We start from the raw sequence: 19,510 nt of genomic DNA, 5'->3' as shown, positions 1-19,510 counted from the left end.
TATAGGAAATTGAATCCATATAAAGTAAATATACAGATATAGTTTGGCAAAACAACTATTTGAGAGCAGATTCACTATATAAATATTGTATAATTTTTCTGTCAAAAATATGTCATATAATTAGCTGTTCACTGGGAAGATTAATAACTTCATGGATTTGACATTAATTTCTTCATAGTTATCTGACTGACTTATAAAATTCTAAAATAACCATGACAATCTGGAGATAATTATCCAAATCACAGAACCTGCAAAATCTAGCAAACACCACTGCCATTCTTATCTTATAGATACATAGCTATCACAATTTTCTGCAAAGGTTTTTAATCCAATGCAAATCAAAGATTGGTAGGAATGATTAGCAACTGAAAAAAACACAGTTGGGGGACTAAGGGGGCTACAAACATTCATTAGTACTTCTCTATTACCCCATTCTGAGAAGGATCGGAAGATCTGAAGTAATATTCAACATGGAATAATGCTAAATCTGAGATAAAGCAACACGCAAAGTCAACAAAATTTACGTTCAGAGATAAAGCAATAAGCAAAGTCGACAACAGTTACGTATCTTTAGTTAACAACATCCATTGGTACTTCTCAATTACCCCCTTGCAGAGTTGGGCTCATAACTTCTGAAGTAATATTCACCATGGAACAATGCTAAATCCAATATATAGCAATAATCAATGTCAACAACATATGTAACTTTAGTCAAGAGGATGAAGTATGAAGGATTTGACAGGTAATCCTACTGAATAAGGAAGGGTAAAGTTAACTGTTGAATCATTGGCTATAGTCGAAAGTTTACACATGACTCACTTAGTAAATGTTTAGACATCAGGAAATGCTTGGTCTAACTGAAGATTATGTGCTTAGGTAACTGAATATGCAGCTGTGATAATTTATAAGGATTGAAAGCTTTGAACTACTTCTAAATAATAAAAATTACTAGATTATACAATACAGTTTATATGAAATAATGATGCTGCATATCCTTTAAATGTAAATAAGAAATTAAATATAAAAGTGAAAACAGAAAATTAAGAGGAAAAGTACAAAGCTATATGCTGTTGAACAGTTAAGAGACAAAATTTTTTGTCAAGTTATGTTTAAAAGTTTACAGGCTATTTATGAATAGTAGAGGCAAGGGACAGTGACATTGCCCTAGCTAGCAGGACAACATCCTTGAGATTAACCATATTGCATATGATCAGTGTCCAAGCCTCTCTCCACATACGCTAGGACCAGGGAGGGTCAGGCAATGGCTGCTGATGACTCAGCAGGTAGACCTAAAGGCTCCCCCAAAACCCCCATTCTTAGCTCTCTAGGATGGTGAGCTTGTAGACACTAAAGGAACTAACGAGTTTAAGTGGGACTCAAACCCCAGTCTAGCGATCACCAGGCAGAGACGTTACCAATAGGCCAAAACAACCCTTTAAGGATTTCAAACATACATATTCAAATTTTACTCTTTTTGAAAATGGACAATGTAAGAAGAATTGGTGATAAGAGTAAATATGAATGAAAATCACAGAATTTTAAGATTATTCTAAAACCTCCATCTCTCATTGTATGAATTAGGGCATTTTCCTCATCAAAGAGGCTGCTTGCTTTTATAAAAAATGGAAACATTAGTATTATATATCAAGTAATATTGTATATATATAAATTCTAAAACCAAAATATGTGGAAAATATATCACTTACTCAATTACAGCTGCATACTTTAGTACAGTCCATTTATAGCCTACTGTACATTAAGGCATATGCACATTTAAAACATAATTAATTCAAATTCATATTAGCTTAACCTTATGCTAATTAAAAAAAGGACATAACACAATAAAAAATAAGGGATAAAAAGCAAGTTACCTAAAATGAGAAATTCAGTTGGAAAACCTGAATTACTGATTATAATCTGACTGAGTAGAAATAGTTGAACGTGCACCAGGAGTTGTGGGTCGTGAGCTGTACCCCATGGTACTCATTGTGTCCATCTGTAAGAAGGTGCAAAAAGGTAAGACAAAGGTGCAACACAGGACAAAACACCATTCGTTCCCGAGAACAGTGACGAGCACTAACACCGAACTAAGAAACATAAACAAATGGTGAAAAATACAATTGAGAAAAGCACAAACAACCCAGCCATTTAAAGACACCCTCAAGCTCAGTGCGCAGTGAATAGCAATACTATTTAAATATATTTAGCCATGAAAAACTATAAATATAAATTTAATGGCAGCATGCTAATAAAACATCAAAGATGGACAGTGCAGGATATTAAGGCTTCATCACTATGAATATAAATTCTAAATTCTTTAAAAACTTTTCTACCTGATTGCAGAGTAATGTTTTTACTATACTCTATTAAGTCAAGTAAAAGACAGTTCTATCATATGAACATGTAACTTGATTTTTCAAATCAAAATATATATATTACACAAATGAATATTGTAATAACAGTAAGAGCCATCTTTATTTCCAAATAAAAAATATTTAGGTCCTACATTAGACAAGGAACAAGTTTTCAGGTAAAGATGATTATATCGAATTCAATGCTACAAGTTCTATATGAAATTCTTCAATACATGTAATCAATGTTTTGGGAAAGTATCTTAACATAAATATCCTAAACTATAGTTCAGATTTTGAGAAACAAAAAAACATGCAATAATAATGTTTTATTTTATAGGAACTATCTTTTTGGCTTTAAAACAGGCAATTTTTTTTATCTAATTCTTAATTAAACAAGAAAAGACAGGATACAAGTGGTCATTTCCTAGACTTTCTAATAAAGCATATGTTGAGGAGCAAACCAAAGGGAAACAAATAACAGTCCTGTGAAGAACGTACAAGGTGAACCTTCAGCAATTCATAGGGAATTGATAATATCTTAATCAGAAAAACTTTTAGACAATGGATAAATATAAGCATGAAAGTAATCAATTCTAACATTGAAAACATTTCAAATATATTGCTTAGCACTAAATTAACCGAGTCGAATCACTGATAACTGTTCGTCTATGGTTTATGCTATATTTCCCTTACTATATGTCACAACTAATACTGGATCAAATAGAGTTGCTAGATATACATGGTGTCCCACAAGTCTCCATACATAAGACAAATAATACATTCCATACAGATATGGTTCTAACATCTATTTCTTTATATTTTAGATAAACCAGAGAATGCATTTGAATAAAGGGTAATGAATTGAAATCCTCCTGATAGCTGGTTCAGCAAGCAGTCGTAGGGTTGCAAGCACATTTAACAGAAAACAGGGGACGAGTGTCGCGCATGACACTGTGGCAGTACTTATTGTCTCAAACAATGTATCGCAAATGCCATTACAAATATATATCCATATGTTCTTTGAAGCGTTCTTCAGCAGTGGAGGACAAGCATTGAAATGTGTTTCCGAAAATTATGGAAGTCATATACAGTAGAGCATATTATATAAATAAAAATGGTTTATGTCAAGAAACTTATTTTTCCTATGTATGGAGACTTATGAGACACCCTGCATATGAAAATATAGAAGCACATAAAAATAAACTAATATCACAATGAATTACATAAAATCTATAGTGTCTTTGTGTGCAACAAAGTCAAACATAACTATCTACGCAAAACGAAAAGATTATCATGTTAACTTACCTTGACTCTAGCTACATCCTCCAAACGGGTAACTTCACAGAGTTCGTGATAAAACGAGTGAACGACGAGCCAGGCAAATATGTTCCCAGCAATGAACATGAGCCAAAACAGACACATCAAAATATGATATGCAAATATCATATCATTGACAATAGAAGAATAAGTGATGATGATTCCTCGCCAAACAGTGAAAATAGCCATGCACCAAATCCACGGCTCCATTCGCATTTCAATTTCCTGAAAATTGAAGAACCAAATTTAAAAGTGGATAATGGAATTCTTGTTGCAACTGGAAAATTATAATTTTTCTATATCATAATTTTCAGTATGAGATGCTCATTATCAAAGAACTTCCCAAAAAAAGTGATAATCTTTGCCTGCTAGTGTTATCACATTTACAGTGAATGAAATACAGTATAGGATAAATTTCAAAACATTTTATCCATGATTTAATAATAAAACTAAATTTTCCTATAAACCCAGTTACCTTTTTTTCCTCTCTATCATACACACACACTTTTTTCAAATAAGCTAAAAATACACTTTAATATTGAATATGTTCTGCCACAGGGTCTTAGACCAATAAGGAAATTCTTTTAATGATATTTCTGCCCGGCCAAGGATTCGAATACCAGTCCCAATAGAAATTAGTGTAAACAGCAAGACTTAGCCCATTCGGCTGTAAAGAGACATAGGAGTTAACTCCAACACTTCTTTATTTAACCCCTTCACATGCCTGGTGATACAGACGATCACGTCGGTATGTCATTTAGAAATATAAACCATATGGAGTTAAAATTACTCATATATATCCTACACAGTTCACACTCGGGAAATTCTACTAGAAAATCTCATCCTCTCTCTGATATTAGCCCCTCCTCATTCTTTCTTTGGCCAACCAACAAAGTCTTTGGGATTCTAGCCTTCATTTCTGATTGTACAAGAGCTATTTCAGTCTGTTTTTCATGTTACCATATAAAATAACACCACTCTAGCCAACAGCAACATTCTCTACCTGAGGCATTGCTCAAATACCCCCCAGACACTCCCCAGCCTAGAGATGTAGGGATCCCCCCATCTCATCCCACCGCCAACTGAAACACCTGGGGATTCTAGTCCTTATTTATGGTTATGTAAGGTCTATTTTAGAGTATTTCAATGTTGGCCTACGTGTTCAAATAACACAAAAAGTACTACGTACTTCAACCATCATCGGTTCTCAGCCTTTGACTCCAGTCCTACCCACAAATTCACAAACCTTTTTCCCAGTAATACAAATTGTTGACACACGACTATATATTTTTGTTTCCTTATTCTATTCCCTTTTCCTCAACTATCATTTCTAAAAAAATATCATCATCTTCATGTCTTATATACAGTATTTCATATGGTATTGTTCATTGTTTTCATGAGCAAAAGTTAGCCTACTCTCATTATTTCCATTTACTAACATTCTACGCATTATGCCATGTTCTTATATGCGCAGTCTCTATTTCCAAGCCTGTGAAACACCTAAAACAGGAATTATCCAGTTCATAGTGACAGTCATATGCAAGGTGTAATGACAGAACAAATAAACCTTACGTCTAATGAATTAAATTTATATTACATCTCTGAAAAATTATTCTATAATCACTTCACAATGAATGGAAAAAATATTTTGGTTGTTTAGAGTGAAATGAGTGAAATACAATAGAAAATAAAGCAAATATTTGAAAAATTTATTCTGTAATCAGCTGTAAAACAAATAAACATGGAAATGCAGGTTATTATAGAGTAAGTGAGCATGTATATCCGATGGTGACAAATCTCGTATATAGCATGAGTAGTGGATCTGCTGCCTCATAGAGAAGGGATTAATCCCGTTGAATTCAGGATTCGTACTTAAAATCAAAATCAACCAATCTCAACTATTACAGCTGATTAGTAAGTATGTAACAGCCATTTTTTATAATAATTCTATTACTAAATTGGATTTTAATTTTTTCATACAAGGGACAAATACACTTTAATATCGAAGGGTAGAAGAGACTCTTTAGCTATGGTAAGCAACTCTTCTAGGAGAAGGATACACCAAAATCAAACCATTGTTCTCTAGCTCCGGTAGTGCCATAGCCTCTGTACTATGGTCTTTCACTCTCTTGGGGTAGAGTTCTCTTGCTTGAAGGTACACTCATGTACCCTATTCTATCTAATTTCTCTTCCTCTTGTTTTGTTAAAGTTTTTATAGTTTATATAGGAAATATTTATTTCAATGTTGCTACTGTTCTTAAGATATTTTATTTTTCCTTATTTCCTTTCCTCAATGGGCTATTTTCCCTGTTGGAGTCCACGGGCTTATAGCATCCTGCTTTTCCAACTAGGGTTGTAGCTTAGCAAGTAATAATAATAATAATAATAATAATAATAGTAATAATAATAATAACAATAATAATAATACAGGGCCTTCTTGGCTTGCTTCATATGAACAACAACAACAAAATATACAGTACTTTCTTTGTCAATGCTCTATGGCTATACAACTTAAAAAAAACTCATGAATGTTACCCCTCAGACAAATAAATGACTCTATTTATGGCATGTCCTCCTCCATTAGACATTTCAATCTACGAAGTTGAACTTAGAAGTCTCATGAAATTATGACTGCAACAATGCCAAAAGCAACTGCATCTACTGTATAATAATCAGAATTGATAAAAAGTCCCAATTACCTTTCGTAGTCCTTGAAGCAAGATAATACTGCAGCCTATGAGACAAACACCTCCAAGGGCTGTAATGCCACCAAAGAGCATCAAGGAGTTGCGAACTGTAAAATACAAAAGGATCAGTACTTGCCTGAGGAAATAACCAATACATAAATGAATATAATAATAAATTGCAACGTTTAGTAAAATATTACTGTATCATTAACAGTACGTAGAATATAACAGGCACTGGTATATATCTATAGTGCTAAAACTAACACATGAGATGTTTTCATTAATAATCATTCAGTTATGTTATTGATAAGTGAGCATAAAGTTATACAAAGAACCTACGGCAAGAAGTATTTAAACTATAACGTGGATATTCATAAATTTACCTTAAATTCTTAACAATAAATCTAAACTATATAACATTACATATTATAATAAAAACAGCCAGAAATTGGCTGTGTACAGATGCATATTTCAAACAAACAATATTAAACAAAAAAACAAAGACAACTGTTATTACTCAAATCTATGGTAAAATATTCACATAATATCATTATGTTCTCCCTTGCCGTAGTTAATAAATTATTTAATGTTATAACTCAAGAGAGCGTGCTAGAAATAGGAATGAATGGCGAGCGATTGTGACACAGTTCCGGTAGGCCCTGCTGCTTCCTCCGTTGCCTTGGATGACCGCGGAGGTAGCAGCAGTAAGGGATTCAGCGTTATAAAGCTTCATCTGTGGTGGATAACGGGGAAGGGTGGGCTGTGACACCCTAGCAATACCAGCCGAACTCTGTTGAGTCCCTGTCAGGCTGGGAGGAACGTAGAGAGGAGAGGTCCCCTTTTTTTGTCTCATTTGTTTGATGTTGGCTAGCCCCCAAAATTGGGGAAAGTGCCTTGGTATATGTATGTATGTATGTATGTATGTATGTATAATTCAAAAACAAAAAAGTTATTAACCCTTTGGCTGCGTAGTGCTGGGAGGATTTTTGTCCCCGAAAAACGTAATTTGCCTGCAAATTTTGAAGTTTGTAGAAATTAATTTCTAAGTACCCCCTGATATTGGAAACAATGTTTTCCATCTATTCATGACTCTTAAACTCTATATTTTTTTGTTTTTAATACATTTTTTACCATTTTTACCCAAAAAACGTACTTTTTCAAAAAAATTACGAAAATTGCATATCATCACAATTGACATGTAAAATGGGCTGGAATATGTTTTTTATGATGAAAAATAACTAAATTAATGAAATATACTGAAATATTGTTATGGTTATGTACTTAAATTTTGATTCAAAACTAGTACAAATTTTGTCATATTTTGGAAAATCACAAAAAGTGTTAATAAAACCAGAAAAGTTATGGAAGTAAAATTATATTACAAAAAATATGAAAAAATTACAAACAATTGACAAAAAAGACATATTTACTTCTTTTCATCCATACATTTACATGTTTTCTTATAATTCATCACAGTATGAAAAATTTCAAAACAGGGGACAACACAAAGAGGAGGGTTTTGTGGGCACTGTTTACAGAAATATGATGTCTGCTTCCTCTTACATGTCCCCTTTCCTTTTTTGCAACATTGAGATGGCAATATTGAACAAACACTACAATTAGGTTAGGTAGGTACTTCTTATTTTCCACCAAGTCCCTAACAACATTCTTTCTTCTTGGCTTTGTGTTATATCCTTCTAACAATCCTTTTATTACCTCTTGTCTAAACACAACTTGGGTCAATTTCTTTCTATTTTGCAAGTTGTAACTAATTTTGGAATTTACAAGAGCAACTTCAATCACAAAATGCCAGAGTGTCTGATACCACTTTTTGCTACGGTGATTGAAGGTGTAGGTTGAGCAGAATTGATCAAAAAGGTCTACCCCTCCCATATATTTATTGTACTGAGCTTGCAAAGATGGTTTATCTACTTCCCTTACCCCTTTCTTAGATTGTAAAAATAAATCTTCTGTTTCTGAGTCTTCTTCTGCAAGAATATCAGCAATCTCCCGTTGTGTTGCACACCTCTTCCTTTTTGAAGCCATTATAGGTGACCCTGAAAGTAAAAAATAAAATTAGCATACCCTAATAAAGAAATTACATTTATAGCTACTAGACATATATATAATATATATATATATATATATATATATATATATATATATATATATGTATATATATATATATATATATATATATATATATATATATATATATATATATATATATATGTATATATATATATATATATATATATATATATATATATATGTATATATATATATATATATATATATACATATATATATATATATACATATACATATACTGTACATATACATATACATATACACACACACATATATATATATATATATATATAGAGAGAGAGAGAGAGAGAGAGAGAGAGAGAGAGAGAGAGAGAGAGAGAGAGAGAGAGAGAGAGAGAGAGGTGAGTAGTATGTAGCCTACCGGTAGCCTATGATTTGTCTTTACAATTCGCATATTATCACATATTTGAAGACACTATCATATTCTACCATTATAATAAGTCCAGGCCTATACACAAAGCCTATCATAACATAATCGAAGTTGGCCAACTTACAGTAAAATAGGCTTACTAGGCTTGAAAGAGATGCCCTTCATATTACCTCCTATTACACCATATTTTACACTTATTTGATGATTTAATCAGACTTATTATAGTCTACTTATATTCAAGAACTATTTAGAACAAATAAATTATTACTGAAATAAATAATACATACCTTTAAAACCTGATGTTTGTAAACAACGTGAACATCGTCGCATCAGCTGATAACACCTGTTTTTGTTTACGTTTTGTTTCGTCTTCTGGTCACTAGATGGCAGCACCTACTGGACAGCAAACGTTTTCAGCGTACACTTGAATGTCAAAAGTATCGGCGGCGCTATTCAAAAAGTTTTTTCGCCGCCGTGGGGTAAACTCGCTTTTCGCAGTTAAGGGAGAAATTTTAATTTTCGAGTATACTCGCTTTTCGCAGTCAAAGGGTTAAAGTCTCCCAAGAATACACTTCTTGTGCATGTAAAGTTTACTTAAAAAATAACCATTGACTTAATGGTAGCTTAATTGTACAGCACCTCACTTTTTCAAAAAGCCTCTACATGAAAAAATTACGCTAGGCTCCAAAACCCCCCTTGTGGCACAAAATTGTCGTTCAATGTGTCTTTTCTTTTAAAATAGACCTTCTGACTTTGTTCCCCATTGTTTGACCAGCCTGTGTGGTTTTCATGATTAACTAGCGTTTTATCCTGTCAACTCTTTGTGAAGTAATTCTTTTATCTTCAGCTGAAATCGAAAGTCACACTAATCTAACCAGAAGTTTCGTTTATTTTCAAGATTTTGATTATTATACCAATTTAGGTGTTTGGTATACCGTACTATTAATCTAATATTCTGTATTAATCTTATTCATCAAGTTTTATCTTGCATGAAGTTTATCAGTAATTCCTACTTTACCGGTTTTTTTTTTAATGCAAAATTTTGATATCCAGTAATTAACTCAAGTTAATTTCCAGGTTAGTAATGGTCTCATATTTTTGTATAGCCTTAATCTAAGTCTGGCTTATCTTTCGTGTCTGGTTTTTGAAGCATTTGAAAGTTTTGTAATTTTACAAAGTTTTTCTAAGCTTAGTATAGGTGTTGACCTGTTATTTGTGAGGATACACTATTTACTTTAACTCTTGCCATGATCTGCCTATTATTACCATGGCAATTGACAGTAACCTGATTGATAGTGCCAGAGCTCTCAGTGTGCTCTTCCCCCTATAGTACCTTGCACCCTGTCTGGATTAGATTGGATTATAAAATCAAGGCCAAAGGTCAAGCACTGGGACCAATAAAATCAGATAGTATTCTCTCAACCATATAGCATAGTCTCCTGTTAGTAGAGATACTTGATTCTTATACTCCTAAAAATGGATAAAGGCTTGTGCAGAGCATTAATTTTCTTCTAAGTACAGTATACTGTAAAAAACCTACAGACACAGGTAACTCTTTACGGATATAAGAGCAGGCTTAAAGTAAAACCTCACAAATTGCTTTGTGCCTCAATAACTATTGAGCTTGCCTGCTGGCGATCTCACAGGACAGTAAGTCTTGATTTTAAAAGTGGCCTTAAAAGTTGTCTTTAGACACTAGATTCTCGTATTATTCACCAAAGTTCATGTACTCAGCAATTCAACAGGTTTCGGTCCTTTAGCTACACCTGTTCACAACTGCCCTCCTCTGCTACTAACCATTAGGGGTTTTCCTTTAAATACAAGCAAATTGGGATACAAGCATACATATTTGAATTGGGTTATGAGTGTTGCATCAATCCGAGTAAAAATTTGTGTTGCCTTTCATAAGGGATCAAGACCTAACAGCAGGTCTCATAGATAAACTACTCTATCCAGCCTGTACTACTATTTTTACAAATGCACATCATATATACATTAATGGCCTCAACAAATTGATTACATGTTTCTTAATGTTTGTTTCTTTCTTAACATTTTATTGGTGTGTAAACATGTAATATGTAGTACATATATCTTTTAACCATTTTGAGAAACTAAGCAAGCACATATGATGTACAATAACGAGTTAACAAAAAAACATGAATTTGAAGATGCATAAAAACTGTACTGTACTTCAACTGAAATTTTAATAAACCTTTTTATGTGGTTTCATGGATACAAATTCTGTTTTGATTTAGCTCTTATGCAATAAAGTGACGAAAATTAGTTTACTATCTTGTATTGCATTTGTACTGCAAATAGGTATGTGGTATAAGGTCGGGCACGTTCCAAATATACATAGTACTGCATAGTATTTATAGATATATATAGAGGCTACTATACAGTATTGCTTTACAAGAATCATGATATCAATCAAAGGATTCTGTTACATATATCTATTTTGTACCCACCATTTTGAGATTCGTTTTTATCACCCACATTTTGTTATCATTAATAGCCAAACCACAACCCTAAATGGAAAAAGAAGAATGCTACAATTATGCCCAAGGGCTCAAGGAAAGCAGCCCAGTGCTGAAAGGAAAAAGTTTGAATAATGTGGACTGATATGGCATATAATCTTAGTGGTTGACAATTCTAAAAGATAAATTGGAAAACCCAACATCTTATGAAGCAGTACACCAAATCTATTCTCAATGAAAGAGAACTTACAGAAATGATCCTTTTTAAATGAATTAGATGCTCTATTAGCAAATATTACTAAGCATAAGATTTCATAACAACAATAGCACACTTTTGTTAGTTGGTGGTAAGAATTAGAGTGACTGTTCGTGGACCGGCAGATGGGATGGGGCTTCCACCAGCCGACCACTAACTACTGGCTATAGCCGAAACCTTGTTATAAGTTTTTACCTGCTGAGTTCCAGCTGTACTTGAATTAATTCTCATATCAAAGGACAAGGTCTGTATTCGTGTACAGTAAGAACAAAAGGTTACTAAACATAAGAAATTTAATACAGTACCTAATTCAATCCCATTCCTCAATAATATCAAATAAAACGATGATGACTAAAGAAAAGTATCAGGAATCTTGCGAGTGCTGCAATGTGTTCCAAATAAAAATCCTCAATAAAAAATTAAAAGTATTTGCATATTAACCATTACTTTTATAGAAGTCTCATGAAAAAACAAAATTTATAATTCTTACATAATGGCAAAAAATCTGCACACTATTATACAAATAATTTATTATGTACATACCATGTTCATTTCCAGTGTACACAAAATCATAAGAGAAGAGGTAAAACCCATAGTGACTGGATCCAGGAGCAGCAAGAGAAAGAGAATATATGTCAAAAATGCCAGTGACTATGGCAAAGACACCTTGAAACTGAAAAATAAAAAAAGAAACAAAATATTATAAAAACTGAGCTAAAATTATGAATCTTTGTATATATATTTACAAGCTAGCAAATAATAGTAAGTTAAGCTATACTGTGAAATTTTGAGACAGGCTATTTAATTGTAAACATGATTTAAATTTTCTTAATTCTAAACATGACGATTCCAATATACACAAGATTTTAATACTCTCCTAAATATTTAGGTCTGTTCAGGCTAATGGCATAATAAATACTGTAGGTCTATTACCTATATACACCACTTAATTATAACTTTAATGAGCTTCAGATGGAGAAGAATCTACTATAATCAGGTGAAAAGGGACGTAATCATCAAAATTAAAACGATTCCCAATTTATTACTTTAGATTTCCCAGCCCTTTTGGCCTGACATAGGCTCTGTGCAACTTCGCAACCCATAAGCTCTCCCTCTTGGGAAGACTTATTTGACTCGTAATTCTACAGGGTCTATATGTAACTGATATTGACTGAGGAAAGCCAATCAATTTTTAAAGTGAATTACTTAAAAAAAATATACGAACGGCACATTAACCCTTTTACCCCCAGGCTCTTTGGAAATTTCCAACCCTTAACCCCCAAGGGGTTATTTTTTCCCCAGCACATTTTGCAGTATATATTTTTTAAATTGCTCTAACAGCCTAAATTTTTGTCATAGAGAGGTCAGGTTGGTCTCATTCTCTTGGAAAATGCCTGAATTTTCTCAAAAAGTTATTAAAAATATGAAAAAAAATTTTATAACATTTTTTCGCAAGGACGTACCGGTACGTCCATGGGGGTAAAGGGATGAGTTTTGTGAAACGTACCAGTACGTCCTTTGGGGGCAAAAGGGTTAATAGTATTCTAATTGTGATCCACAAAAATATCTGGAAACAGATTTATCCAATACAGGGTACTTACGATGGAATAAGAAGCAGCAAGGACAGACCCTCGTTGGACATTAGTAAACACAGCATTTGTAAGTATTGGAATAGATATTCCTGTCTTTGTGTGCAACGTGGTCGTCAAAGTTGCGACCGATCTAGCTGTCGATGCATGGGAAACCCTTGAAATTCGAGATGATGTGGACAAGGCAGATACACTGCCTGCTAGTGAGCGAGGCATCCTGCAATAAAAAAAATCAGAAATACACTGATATAGTAAATTTTCTTTATAATATAATACTGTAATTATATATATATATATATATATATATATATATATATATATATATATATATATATATATATATATATATATATATATATATATGTACAGTACTGTACAGTTATACCTCGGTTTACGATTAACTCGGAATAGGAACATGATATATCAATTCGACGCATGAATATTGTAACAAAAATTTCCCTCCATATTCATATTTTCTGTGAACAAACACTAATGATACTAGCACAAAGTCAGTTAAGACGTGCCCATACACTGCACACACAGTGTTAATGGGATTTTTACAGACTTTTCATGTTACTTTAAAGAGAAAAAAAAGCAGTCTTTGCTTGATAGGTTGCTTGTTATAAATAAATGTCAGAGTATAAAATAAAAGACAACCAACTATCCATAAAGCATAAATTATGTGATACTGAATACCATTAAAAAGAGAACTCCCTATATTTTGCACCTCCTTTTCTCTCGTCTCCAGTACACCAAACATAGTGTCTAAGAATAATATACAGTACTATAAACAGTAGTAATGTTTGTCCTCTTTATACCTTTCTTAAAAGCAGTATTTTGTATAAAAATCCAAATTTTTTTCTGGTATCATCATACATAATTTTCAAGAATATCAACTTTGTTCTACTTAAAATACAGCACTGTATATGCCATTTATACATTTGAAATCATAAGAATGATTGTCTACATTATAAACATTTGTTGAAACATCTAATCATCATTGAGTGAACTCCTAACCTTTTGATAGTTTTATCACTCAGGCCACAGACCCTTGCTTCGAGATGTCTTTCTTATCTCATCTTGGCAAAAAAAAAATTAGCACTAAAATTTATATTTTCATTAGATAACTGAATAAATTTTATTTCTATCTATGTATATAACTCTATATACAGTATTTTGTAAAAATTTTGTATGCATAAATATTAATAGAAATAGAAAATTATTGGGCCTATAGTTATACACTGTTATACAACATAAGCAGTCTGAGGGAGTTGAAATTCCTGGAAGTAGAATAAATTTCATAATACTGTATTCAAAGGGTTAACTAATTACCTGCTTGAGCTTTCCTAATTGCAAAAGAGAAAAAAATTTCCTGAACAATCATTGGCCCTTTAAAATCATAGTAGAGCTTTGTATGTAATACAAAAATAGGACAAATTTGGAAATAATTTGTATTTTTTCTAACTGTACATACATGATGCTCTTTACTATGCAGATATATTTCGGCGACAGCTGAAACTAGTCGTAAAACTTTTAGTATGGTGCTACTACCCTTCGCTAGTTAACGGTGGGTGGGTGGGTGTGTGTGTGTGTGTGTGTGTGTGTGTGTGTGTGTGTGTGTGTGTGTGTAGTGGGGGGTGGTAGGGCCAACCAGCCCTCTCACACACAGTAGCCAAAACAAGCCACTTTGCAATTGCAAAAAGGACTTTTGGGGGTAGGTGATGGTGGGCCAGTATGTGTAAAGACCTTCAGATATGTATAATTAAGAAAAATACAAATTAAATCCAAAATTGTCATTTGTTCCAACACCATTTCAGCTCTTTACTATGGAGACTCACGTTTAGGTGGGTGCAAGTCCAATACCAACTGGCTGGTAACTGACCTGGGGCACAACTCTGTACTTCAAAAGAGCTGTGGTGAGCGCACCGTGTCACCTCACTAACTTTCAAAATTGCAAGAATAACGGCCTGAGCAATTGTACGAATGACAACTAAGCTCTCGTGACTCGACCAGGTAAGTATTACATTGGAGCTAAGCTCCATACTTACACTAGTCGTAGCCCGACTCCTACCTCGCCAGGAGGTCAGGAACATAACGAATACATATTACATGCATCAAGATATACAAGGGACAATGGTACCTACCCGCAGTCAGAGGAGGTCAGCTTGTAGAGTTCTTCGGATGGTAAAATTCCCAGAGAGGGAAGAATGAAAGATGAAGAGGCCAGTCACTCGCACATTTATTTTAGCCTTACAACCGGGTAACATCTACCCTTCACCAACTGCCTTATGTCCTACAAAGGAACTGACGTGTTCATGACCATGTTTTGCGCAGCCACCACAGGACCTATTGAAAAGGTATCTAAGTTCCTGTGGGTTATGTCTTGCAGGTAGTGGACTGTGAATGTTGTTTGTCGGTTTCACATAACTACTTGTAAAACATGCGTCACAGAGAAGTTCTTTATAACATGTCATGAGCTCTCTGTCTCGAGAAGAGATCGAGTTTATTTTCCTCTTGACTCTCCCAATGTTGATGAAAAGTCTATTGACTTGAGGATGAGCTAACAGGGCAAAGTAACAATTGATCTAGGTCATCAGTTACAGAAATGAGACTCTCCATACAGAAGGGTCCCGATTCTAGGATCCACTACACCTGGAGTCCCAGTCTTGGAAACAGATTCAGGGAAAAGGCTGAGTGTTACTAGACCTCACCCCATGGCTTGGGTATGTATAAAAGACACCCTGTCCTTCGCTGGTACTCATTGTGTAGTCAAGGAGAGAAGGAAAAACTAGCTAAGAGTCACATGCCAATCTGAGGGATGGCTATAGGTATGAAGCACTCCTTTACGGGAGCATGGTCCAATAACTACACTCTGAGGCGGCGATCTAACTTCTGATTGGGGACCAGCAAGTTCAACACTCCGTTGCAGCACGGTTGACTTCGTTCAAAACGGTAATCAAGACTCAAAGATCAACAGTATTCTTTTGTGGTTGAGACTGCGCAGGGTCTTTCTTCCACAACCCAAATGGTTCAAAAGAGAAATAGTCAATGCAATAAGAAGCTGAGACAGGAAACATGAATTAATGGGTCCACAGCCTTCAATTCAAGAAATTTCCAAGCATAAAAATTTAAGCTTATTCACTATTATTGTCATTATTATTACTATTATTAGCTAAGCTAAAGCCCTAGTTGGTAAAGCAGGATGCTAAAAGCCCATGGGATCCAACAGGAAAAAATAGCCCAGAGAGGAAAGGAAATAAGGAAATAAACAACTGTACAGTGAACCCTCGCTACTTCGCGGTTCGACCATCGCGGATTCACCACTTCGCGGATTTTTTCCATAACCCATATATATACAGTATATATATATATATATATATATATATATATATATATATATATATATATATATGCATGTATTTATGTATATATGTAGGTATGTATATGTGTATACATATAAATATATATATATATATATATATATATATATATATATATATATATATATATATATACACACACACATATATATATATATATATATATATATATATATACACATATATATATATATATATATATATATATATATATATATATATATATATATATATATATATATATATATATATATATATATATATATATATATACATATATATATCTAAAGTAGGAAGATGTGATGTAGTTCTAAGGGAAAAGTATGGGAAATATGTCTGGGTAATAAGCAAAGCTCTACCTCCAGTTTGTTTCTTCATTATGATCAGAGATAAATGTAAACAAAACATTGGTTGCCATTTTTTATCATGCTTTTTAGCATGTTTAGGAAATGCATGATATAAAATCACCTTTAATATTTGTGCCTGTTTTAGTTTAGGGTACTGTAGTACATGCATTAAGTGTTCTGTACATTAAAGGGTAGTTTGTTAACAGTACTACGTACAAGGGAAGGTTTTAAAAGTCTGAATATACATGTTGAATAAATAGGTAAATATGGTGTCACTACTTCGCGGATTTTCACCTATCGCGGCCGCGACTGGAACCTATCTACCGCGATAAACGAGGGTTCACTGTATATGAAAAGTAATAAATAATTCAAATAAAATATTTTAAGAACAGTAGGAACATTAAAACATCTTTCATATATAAACTTTAAAAAAGACTTATGTCATCCCATTCAACATAAAAAAATTCCAGCAAGTTTGAACTTTTGAAGTTCTACCGATTCAACTACCCGATTAGGAAGATCATTCCACAACTTGGTCATAGCTGGAATAAAACTTCTAGAACACTATGTAGTACTGAGCCTCATGATGGAGAAGGCCTGACTAGGGAAGAATCAATGACCCTCCCCGAACCAGCTATTAAATATGAAGGGACACAACCATAATACAGAATACCTTTGCAATGGAAGATATAAAAAAGAAAATAAAGCTAATGCACCAGGCCCAGACGATATTGATCCAAGAGAGATTATAGAACTAGAAGAGATAACTCCATACTTTTACAAAATGTTCCGAAAGACAGCCAACGAAAGAAAGGCACAACAAGGATGGAAACTAGGCAATGTTCCTCCAATCTACAAGAAGGGACCAAAAGAAGAACATGGTGTGTCTAACTTGAGTGCCTTGCAAAATTTTTGAAGCAATTTTAGTAGATTTAATAGTAGAACATATAGAGAAAAACAATCTGATAGACAGCCAACATGGTTTTAGACAAAAGAGATCATGTGTGACAAATCTGTTGGAATTTTATCACATGTTTAGCATTTATGACAAAAGCAGAGCAATAGACATCATATACCTCGACTTTTAAAAGGCTTTTGACAAAGTTCCTCACAAAAATTAATGGTTGAAATTAGAGCACTAGGTATTATTGACGAGCTAGCTGAATGGATTTAATATTGGCTTACAAACAGAGAACAGAGTTGTAATCAATGGAGAAGCCTCAGAGTGGGCAGCTTTTACTAGCGGTGTAGCTCAAGGATCCGTTCTTGGCCCATTATTATTTCTGATAAATTAATTACTTAGAATTAAAATTAACTAGTGAAATAGCCAAATTTGCCGATGATACTAAACTAGGAATAAATTCTGCAAACTCTTAAGACATAAAAGCCTTAAGAGAGGATCTAATGAAGTTAGGAGAATGGTCCAGAAAATGGCAAATGCCTTTCAATGTAGGAAATGTAAAGTCATGCACATAGGTTATAGTAACCCACAAACAGATTACATACGGCTGGGTAATGAAATAGCGTGGACCAGGAGAAAAATCTCCACATCATTATTAGCAAAGATTTGAAGTTCACCAAAAAGAACATAAAAGCTGAAAAGAAAACACAAAAACTAATAGGTTACATAAACCGTCAATTCAAATAAAGAAACAAAGACATTACTACAGCTGTACACATCACTAGTAAGACCCCATTTAGAATACGGAGTCTAATTCCGGGCTCCAAGTATTCAGGAGGAATAGATAGACTGGAATCGGTACAAGCTAGGGTCACCAAAACTAGTTACAACATTAAGAAAATTTGGATATAAATGGAGGATAGAATGTTTGAACTTATTTGATCTACAACCTTGACGACTATGGAAACAGTTAAAAGAGGCATTCAAAATTCTTGAAGGAATAACAAATGTAGATTACAACAATCTATTCATGCTTAGCAAAAATCAGTTCAGAGGTAACAGATACAAACTGGAACTGAAAAGATACACCACCAATCAATGTGGTAATTTCTTTATATACAAAATAGCAAATACATGGAACAGACTTCCGGCAGATGTAGTAAACAGTAACACGGTAAACAAGTTCCAGAAAAAGTTAGACAAGATCATAAAAACCCTATAAGTATAAACTAAATCACTCTACCCAAGAGCAAATGGAGTCTCCCTGAATGGACTAAAGTCTTTAGGATATCCAAAATCCTTGTAATTCCCCAAGGTAGCGAGCTTCGCTGTCCCGAGGAGAGTGATATCGAACGGCGAGAAGCCTCTGCAACAACCTCAATCTTAGTAGAAAAATCCCCTCGCCTGATGAAAGGCGAACAACGACCTACATGGGTATCAAGCCACCCTTTTCGTAATTACTTGCAAAACTCCCCTCTGAGAGGAGATATGTTGCATGCTCTCAGGCAGAAAGGTCATAGGGGAACGTGTGATCATGGTGAATCCCTGACTGAGGTTATATGAACCGCTCAGGAAAGTCGGGAACTGTTCTCTCAACATCTCTGCGCGCACGAATAGATGGTCTAGGTGTTATTGCTTACTACCACCACGGAGCTATGAGGATCCTCGACCAATCTGTCGATGCCCTTGTAGAACGAGTCTCCCTCTGGAACAGGTACCT

General features: G+C 33.9%; 1 protein-coding gene across 2 annotated transcripts in view; it reads right to left on the bottom strand.

Annotated features, from left to right (window-relative positions):
• LOC137617907 (uncharacterized) overlaps positions 1 to 19,510 on the bottom strand; it is a 47,334-nt gene that overhangs the window by 3,387 nt on the left and 24,437 nt on the right. For both annotated transcript variants that reach the window (XM_068347851.1, XM_068347850.1), the window contains 5 exons: positions 13,175 to 13,379; positions 12,117 to 12,246; positions 6,371 to 6,465; positions 3,660 to 3,896; positions 1,872 to 1,996 (listed from right to left, as the gene is read on the bottom strand). In XM_068347851.1, the coding sequence (XP_068203952.1) occupies positions 1,904 to 1,996; positions 3,660 to 3,896; positions 6,371 to 6,465; positions 12,117 to 12,246; positions 13,175 to 13,378 (759 nt within the window). In that variant the 5' untranslated portion in view covers position 13,379 and the 3' untranslated portion in view covers positions 1,872 to 1,903. The remainder of the gene's footprint in view (positions 1 to 1,871; positions 1,997 to 3,659; positions 3,897 to 6,370; positions 6,466 to 12,116; positions 12,247 to 13,174; positions 13,380 to 19,510) is intronic.

The sequence above is a fragment of the Palaemon carinicauda genome, chromosome 24 (genome assembly GCF_036898095.1).
Source record: "Palaemon carinicauda isolate YSFRI2023 chromosome 24, ASM3689809v2, whole genome shotgun sequence".
In the NCBI taxonomy this organism is placed as follows: Eukaryota; Metazoa; Arthropoda; class Malacostraca; order Decapoda; family Palaemonidae; genus Palaemon; species Palaemon carinicauda.
The sequence above is the reverse complement of the archived record's forward strand: the minus strand, read 5'-3'. Positions and strand labels throughout refer to the sequence as shown.